Source organism: Dasypus novemcinctus, chromosome 31 (genome assembly GCF_030445035.2).
Source record: "Dasypus novemcinctus isolate mDasNov1 chromosome 31, mDasNov1.1.hap2, whole genome shotgun sequence".
Taxonomy (NCBI): domain Eukaryota; kingdom Metazoa; phylum Chordata; class Mammalia; order Cingulata; family Dasypodidae; genus Dasypus; species Dasypus novemcinctus.
The window spans coordinates 45,525,859-45,534,440 of record NC_080703.1 but is presented as its reverse complement, the minus strand read 5'-3'; the positions used below and the strand labels follow the sequence as shown (position 1 = coordinate 45,534,440).

At 36.1% G+C, this 8,582-nt stretch overlaps 1 protein-coding gene across 7 annotated transcripts in view; it reads right to left on the bottom strand.

Moving 5' to 3' along the window:
* Positions 1-246: 246 nt before the first annotated feature.
* LOC101428567 (zinc finger protein 420-like) overlaps positions 247-8,582 on the bottom strand; it is a 34,711-nt gene continuing 26,375 nt past the window's right edge. For all 7 annotated transcript variants that reach the window (XM_058290681.2, XM_058290677.2, XM_058290676.2 and 4 more), the window contains 4 exons: positions 7,365-7,491; positions 6,526-6,618; positions 5,917-6,008; positions 247-5,465 (listed from right to left, as the gene is read on the bottom strand). In XM_058290681.2, the coding sequence (XP_058146664.1) occupies positions 3,831-5,465; positions 5,917-6,008; positions 6,526-6,618; positions 7,365-7,491 (1,947 nt within the window). In that variant the 3' untranslated portion in view covers positions 247-3,830. The remainder of the gene's footprint in view (positions 5,466-5,916; positions 6,009-6,525; positions 6,619-7,364; positions 7,492-8,582) is intronic.

Sequence of the window (8,582 nt, the reverse complement as noted above, 5' to 3'; positions counted from 1 at the left end):
ATTTTGTGTTTTTGCATCTTCTCTCTTCTTTTCTTTGTGAGTCTCGCTAAGGGTTTATCCATTTTATTGACCTTCTCAAAGAATCAGCTCTTGGTTCTGTTTATCTTTTCAAGTGCTTTCTTATATTCTGTTTCATTTAGTTCTGCTCTTATCTTTGTTCTTTCTTTCTTTCTTCTTCCTGTGGGGCTACTTTGTTGTTTTTTACTAATTCCTCCAAATGTGCAGTTATTTCTTCAATTTTTGCTCTTTCTTCTTTTTTGATGTATGAATTTATGGCTGTAAATTTCCCTCTCAGTACTTCTTTTGGTGCAGCCCATAAGTTTTGGTATATTCTGTTAACATTTTCATTAGTTTCAAGGTAGTTATTAGTTTCTTTTGAGATTTCCTTTTTGACCGACTCTTTCTCTAAGAGTGTGCTGTTTAATTTCCATACCTTGGTGTGAAATCTGGGCCTCTGGCCTTTGCAGATTTCCAGTTTCACTCCACTGAGGTCAGAGATATTATTTTGTACAATTTTGATCTTTCTGAATGCACTGAACAATTCTTTGTGGACTAGCATATGGTCTATCTTGGAGAATGATCCATGTGCACTTGAGAAAAATGTATATCCTGCAGTATTCCGGTGTAATGATCTGTACATCTCTATTAGGTCCACCTCCTCTAATATAGTGTTCAAAGTTTTTGTTTCTTTATTGATTCTCTTTTGAGATGTTCTGTCCAAAGTTGATAGTGAAGAATTAAAGTCTCCCAGTATAATTGTAGAGGCTTCTATTCTTTCACTTAGCTTTTCCAGTGTTTGCCTCACATATTTGGAGGTGCCTTTGTCAGGAGCATAAATATTTATGATTGTTCATTCTTGAAAGATTACCACTTTCACTAATATGTAGTATCTATCTTTGTCTCTCACAATTTTTTTGCATTTAAAGTCTATTTGTCTGATATTAATATAGCTACTCGAGCTTTATTTTGGTTATTGTTTGCTTGTAAGATTGTTTTCCAGCCATTCACTTTCAACCTCCTTGAATCCCTGGGTCTAAGATGTGTTTCCTGTAGACAGAATATAGATGGGTCATATTTCCTTATCCAATCTTCTAGTCGGAATCTTTTGACAGGTGAGTTTAATCCATTGACATTCAGTGTTATTCCTTTCAAGAAGTTGTTGATATTAGCCATATTTTGATTGGACTTGTGTTTGTTATATTTTGTTTTGTTTATTCCTTCTCATTTTCTCTTTTTTGTTGTTCTTACACTCTCCTCCAATTCTGCCTCTCCTTTTTTTCTCTCTTCCTGTCAACTGCCTTTATATTTCTTGAACTGCAGGGTTCTTGTTGGCATATTCTTTTAATTTCTGTTTATCTGTGAATAATTTAAACTCTCCATTATTTTTGAATGCCAGCCTCGCTGGGTAGAGTATTCTTGGTTGGACATGTTTTTCCTTTAATACCTTGACTATCTCATACCACTGTTTTCTTGCCTCCATGGTTTCAGGTGAGAAATCAGCACTTAATCTTATGGAGCCTCCCTTGTATGTGAGGTTCTCTTTTCTCTTGCTGCTTTTAGAATTTTCTCTTTTTCTTTAGCATTGGATAATTTGACAAGTATATCTTGGGGTGGGCCTTATGGATTTTATGGTGTTTGGGCTGTGTTGTGCTTCCTGGACATGTACATCCAACTCTCTCAGTAGATTTGGGAAGTTTTCAGTCATTATTTCCTACAACACCCCTTCTGTCCCCTTTTCCGTCCCTTCTCCTTCTGGGATGCCTATAATATGTATGTTTGTGTATTTTCAATTGTCATCCAGGCCCCTAAGTCCCAGCTGAATTTTTTCTATCTTTTTATCGATCAATTCTACTATCTGTTTGATTTCAAATGTACTTTCACGTTGCTATTTCTCTTCTCTGCCTCTTCTAATCTGCCGCTATTTGCTTAGAGTGTATTTTTGATTCCTTGAAATGTGATGTTCATCACCATCATATGTTATCTTTCTGCGTATGTCTGCAATTTCCTTTCCAAGTGTTTTCTTCATATTGTTTATCTCTTCCTTTACTTCATTAAGTTGGTGTCTAATATATCTTTTGAGATCTTTAATTACTTGTCCAATGTTCTGCTCCCCTTCCTGGTTTTTCATTTGTTCATTGGATTCGGCCATGTTTTCCTGATTATTGGTTTGGTTTGTAGCTTTTTGTTCCTGTCTGGTCATCATTTTATCTTGACGGGTTTAATCAGTTCCTTAGCTTCTTTGTCTAGTCTTAGGAATTAATTACTTATTGTTTGTGTGTGTTATGTCTTTTCTTTGTCACTTTATTCTTCTTACTCTATTTTCTTGTTGCTGGCTAAGTTCACTTTGAAGGAAAATATTAGAGCCTGGGAAAGCAAAATGAGTAAGAAAAGAAAATGTATAAAGTAGTATTGGTAATAAATGTTAACAGAGCAACAATGTGAGATCTAGGAGAATGGATATTAGACTCATGTAAGTTGTGTAGAGTTATAGCAGTAAGTAGAGTACCTATAATGAGATAGTCAACTGAATATGGGAAAGAATACAGTATGAATTAAAAGGCCAGTGTTTTCATGAGAGAGGGAAAGAGAAAAGAAAGACAATAATATCACGAGTGGATAAAAGACAGAAAACAGAACAAAGTTATTAGAAATAAAAAGTCAGACAATTTGGGGGCCAAAGAAAGGGAGATGGAATGTAAGAGAAACAGTAGATGATGGAGGATAGCAAGATGTGGGGGAGAGGGGATAGTGTAGGTCACCAAAGTCAATACACACAGAAAAGAGGAAACGGAGCATGAGGAAACACAGTCAATGTAAAGTGCTCCCTGCATCACCTATTATATAAAGAAAAGAAAATAAGAAAGAAGAAAGAGAAAAGAAAAAAACAGAAGAGAAAAGGGGGGGGGTCAAAAAGGGGTGGAAACAAGCAAGAAAAAGAGAAAGTGAAAAAAAAACTAAAATGAAAAAGGACTTTGGGGTATAAAATGGGAGAAAAGACCAGGAGACAATGCAATATTACCAACCAAGTAAAAAAAAAAGTTTCAAGCTAGGAATCCTCTTTGCAGTTAAATAATACATTTAGGGATCTGACCTTCCCCTTTCTCCTTTCCTCACTTCTCTCTCTCCCAGGGCAGCAGGAAAGCTGCCTGAGAAGTCCAGTAGTACATTCAAGTAGGTCCTTGTTGAACCAACTCAAAACAGAAGACTATGACTCTTTATTTCGAGCATGAGATAACCTATACCTCACCAGAAACCACAAATATGCTCCTGAAAGCTTGGATAGCACCTCCTACAGTCCCTCCCCCTTAGGTGTGCTAGGAGAGGTCTAATTGATTTTCTGACTCCACTTACTCAAAGACCAAGTTTCCTATCCCTGGACGTTTAGGTACATTGGGCTTTCTCAGCAGATTCACCTCTTCTTTCTTCCTAGACTAATCCCAAGTCAGCTGGTACAGTCCTCCAAGTTGAAGGAGAGAGAGAAACAAACAAAAAAACAACACTAACGCCGAGGGATAGGGTAATCAAGGACCTCAGGTGGATCTCAAGTTATGGGGGACTCAGGAATGGGAAGTCTGATATTGCAGACTCAAGGTGTGTGAGTCTCTGGAGTTCTTTCATGTCATTTTAGGGTAGATTTTAGAAGGACGGCTTTCCCACAAAGATGACATTCATGGGGTTTTTCTCCTGTGTGTGTTCTCATATGTTTTTGAAGATTACTATACACCCTGAAGGCTTTCCCACAAAGATGACACTCATGGGGTTTCTCTCTAGTGTTGAGTTCTCTCATGTTTATGAAGAGAACTATGATGACTGAAGGCTTTCCCACAAAACTAACATTCATGGGGTTTCTCTCCAGTGTGAATTCTTTCATGTTTTTTCAGGCTAGATGGTTTAATGAAAGCTTTCCCACAAAACTGACATTCATGGGGTTTCTCTCCAGTGTGAATTCTTTCATGTTGTTTCAGGCTAGATGCTTGAATGAAAGCTTTCCCACAAAACTGACATTCATGGGGTTTCTCTCCAGTGTGAATTCTTTCATGTTGTTTCAGGCTAGATGGTTGAATGAAAGCTTTCCCACAAAAATTACATTCATGGGGTTTCTCTCCAGTGTGAGTTCTTTCATGTTGTTTTAGGGAAAATTTTCGAGGGAAGGCTTTCCCACAAAGATGACACTCATGGGGTTTCTCTCCAGTGTGAGTTCTCTCATGTCGTGTTAGGGTATTTTTTCGATGGAAGGCTTTCCCACAACGATGACACTCATGGGGTTTCTCCCCAGTGTGAGTTCTCTCATGTTGTTGAAGAGACCTATGATGACTGAAAGCTTTCCCACATACAAGACATTCATGGGGTTTCTCTCCAGTGTGAGTTATTTCATGTTGTTTTAGGTTAGATAGTTGAATGAAGGCTTTCCCACAAAAATGACATTTATGGGGTTTCTCTCCAGTGTGAGTTCTTTCATGTAGTTTCAGGTTAGTTTGTTGAATGAAGGCTTTCCCACAAAGATGACATTCATGGGGTTTCTCTCCAGTGTGAGATCTTTCATGTCGTTTTAGGGCAGATTTTCGAAGGAAGGCTTTCCCACAAAGATGACATTCATGGGGTTTCTCTCCAGTGTGAGTTCTTTCATGTCGTTTTAGGGCAGATTTTTGAAGGAAGGCTTTCCCACAAAGATGACATTCATGGGGTTTTTCTCTAGTGTGAGTTCTCATATGTTTTTGAAGACTACTATACACACTGAAGGCTTCCCCACAAAGATGACATTCATGGGGTTTCCCTCCAGTGTGAGTTATTTCATGTTGTTTTAGGTTAGATAGTTGAATGAAGCCTTTCCCACAAAAATGACATTCATGGGGTTTCTCTCCAGTGTGAGATCTTTCATGTCGTTTTAGGGCAGATTTTCGAAGGAAGGCTTTCCCACAAAGATGACATTCGTGGGGTTTTTCTCCAGTGTGAGTGCTTTCATGTCGTTTTAGGGCAGATTTTTGAAGGAAGGCTTTCCCACAAAGATGACACTCATGGGGCTTCTCTCCAGTGTGAGTTCTCTCATGATATTTAAGGGAAATATAACGACTACAGGTTTTCCCACACAGATGACATTCTTGCAGTTTTTCTCCAGTGTGACATTTCTCATGCTGTTTAAGGGAAGAGGATGTAGTGAAGGCTTTCCCACCTAGGTGACATTCATTGGTTTTCTCTCCAATGGGAGTTACATTGTATTGCCTGAGTTCAGAGCATTGGACATCATTTTTATCGTTTTGGTAGTATTCATATGATTTACTTGTATGGTGAAGATGCTTATGTTGTTTAAAATATGAGTAGTCACTGAGGACTGCCGGGGGTGGTTTCCTGAAATAGGATTTCTTTGTTAAGTGAATCAATGCATATTGCTTCACTATGGATGTGAGAGGGGAATCTTCTTGCAAAGAAATACATTTAAAGGAATTCTTCTGGGTGTGAGATCTGTGCTGTGGGGAATCAGATGAGAGACTGTAAAACTTCTGAACATTTAAATGAATTCCTGCATTCCCCTATATAGGAAACCTAGACTAATCCACAAGTGGTAGTCTCCAATTAAAATATCTGCCATGTTGCTTTCATATAAAAAGTATTCTAATCCATACACACAGATTTTCTCTATTATAAAAATTTAATTGCAGAGTTATCTGATCAATTTTGAACTTCGTGATGTTTCAAAGATTACATTCATGAAACCTGCTTATGCAATTTGATTTTTATGTGAACTCAAGTTAGAGTTTCTGTTTAGGTTTTTTACTGAAAATTGAAACTATCACAAATTTTTGCTGGATTAGCACTTAATTCTAACATTAATTATAATTTCATGATTTACTGAATTCCTAATTTATTCCATCCTTTGATATCTATTTAGAACACTGGGGTTTACAAAATTGAACTTACCAATGACATGATTTTAGAAGTGTCTTTCCTATAGGTAGGTTTATTGAATACCATTTCTATCATTTTCCATGTTTTAAAGGCACATTTCCTCCCTGTAGTGATTGCAAAAAGCAGAATAAAATTTTAGAATAGTATCAGGGGAAGAAAAATTTTAAAAGTTCCAAATATCCTTTTCAGTATGTTTCCCACATTCACAATTAACTGGGAAAGAATATCAAAGTCATAAATAATTCTAGGACATCACAGTCAGAAAGGATTTTGAGACATGGAATGTGAGAAAAAAGCTGGGATGTCAGTGAGGTAAAAAAGAGGAAAATATCTTCCAAGGATAGGAACAGGAAAAGGATTATTATGTGAGAGTTTAATTACAATAACAAATGAATATCCCTTTCCCAATGCCAATGGCACTCAATAAAGCTTGAGAAAGGTATGGAACAAACACATGTCACTAAAATTTCCTCATATCTTGAGGTACATTTTAGAAATCATAACTCATACAAAGAAAACTGAAGAAATCATTACACACTTAAGGAATCCTGAAGTTAAAATATACAAGCACATACTTTATCATGAGACCCCTCTTCTAATGCAGAGGTCTTCACAGCTCACCTGGATTCTGGTATTGAGGAAAAACTACTCCTTCTCTTGACACTTCTTCCTGTTCCAACTGGGAAAGCACATCCCTTTTGCAGACTTGATATCCTGTTTGTATGGAAAAAAAGTTACTGGATTTTGAGTTATGAAAGTAACAGGGCATGATTGTGATGTACATCACAAGTTACCAAAGAATAGGGTAAGCACTGAAGGTCAGCAATTTAGCAATAACTTGAACTTAGTATCATTGACAATATTTCAAAAGAAATTGTAACTCTTGACCTTTTGCCCATTTCAATGAGGACCATTATTTGTTGTTACCCATGTACTAGTAAAAAGAGAGACTGCAGAATTGTCTATATTCTAAATGGTGAGAAGTCTGTTTTCAAAGTGATTGAATATTATGTTCAAAAATAATCCAATTAACATAAATTCCCCAATAAATGATCTAAATTCTATATGGAAAAATTATATGCAATGTTTCTACTACTGTGTTCTGAAGCCTCAGCATAGCACTTGGAGGAGAATACTTATATCAGCACAGCCCTGATTGTTGGAAACTGAAATTCAAGAAAGGCATTAAATTGTGGTCAAGAAGATTAAATTCTATTGGGGTGAACTCGCTGTAAATAAAAAATGAAGAAACAAATTCATTTAGGGATTGTTAGCACAACATAAATGTATTAAAATTATGAAATATAAAAATATAATGTATGAAAGATTATACAATTTGGAGAAGCTGATTTAGATATCTGAATTTAAAAATGAAAGATGGTTTATGATGAATATATAGGTAGATTAGATAGATGTTAGATAAAAAAAGATATAGGTGGTAGATAAATTTTCAGTCTCACCTACTGATACCAGGTTATTGATATTCTCCAGCATCACTTCTCTGAACAGCTTTCTTTGGGTTGTGTCTAACAGGTCCCACTCTTCCTGGGTGAAGTCTACAGTCACATCCTTGAAGGTCACTAATGCCTAAAAAATCAAAGAAATTTGTGTTCACACAGGCCTATCCTTACCAATGTCTTGAGTGAGATGTACAAAATAACAGTACTAAAGAAGCAGAAACTGTGTATATAAAACTCAAAAGAGGTTGGGGTTCCAGAAACATCATTATCAATGCTGAACTTCCATTTGCCTTTCAGATGCACTCACAGGCACTATATACTCTGAACCCACAATACCCCATTGTAAAAGAAAATCATGATATAGGGTATGACATACATCTGGAAATTTCTCAATAAATTTGTCATTATGCCTCTTTCTGCTAATTGTTCAGTTTTCCTTTGAGTATTAATAACTAAATCAGTATTTGTCAACAATTTTAAGTAAATTTACAGATATTATAAGGCAAGCAATATCGATTATATGTATCATTTTAAAAAATGGATATGGTTAGGTTACTCCCCTGTATAGATGAGCTCACTTTCCTCACATTTATAAAATCACTTAAGAATATGTTATGCATTTTGGCAAATGCAAGTTAATGTATCAATTGCTTTCTATCTAAATTCACTTCACAGGTCTATTATTCATTAAAATGGCAGGGATCCTTGAAAACATAACCAGAATTCTGCAAATCTAAATAAGTTTCAAATCAGTAAGTCCTGATTTCCTCAGTGCTACATAGCTCAGGTATACATGGTAATGTATAAATACAGATGGTTTAGTGTCACAAGACAGGGACACCTGAGAGAGTGTACTGATACATGGCCTTAGACTGACTATTCCTGTAGTTGGAGACCTCTGAATCTCAACTTTCTGGGGCGTACAAAGACCAGTTTCTTTGTCTCACTTTTATCTTCATGTCATCTAAGATTAAAACATTTCCTGTTCATTGCCTCTAGCCTTTACTAACCTTTAAAAATTTTCACTGAGACATAAATTGTATTCTCTCTATTATACAGCTTCTGAAACCACAGCCACAATGAAGGAAAAAATAATTCTATAATGACACCCATTTATAAAATTTGAATAAATTTAATTTAGAAAATTGAAGTTGGGAAATTTGAGCAAGAGTGGTAAGGAAAATTGTAGTTTTTAAAAAATTATTTCAAGAAAAGTGT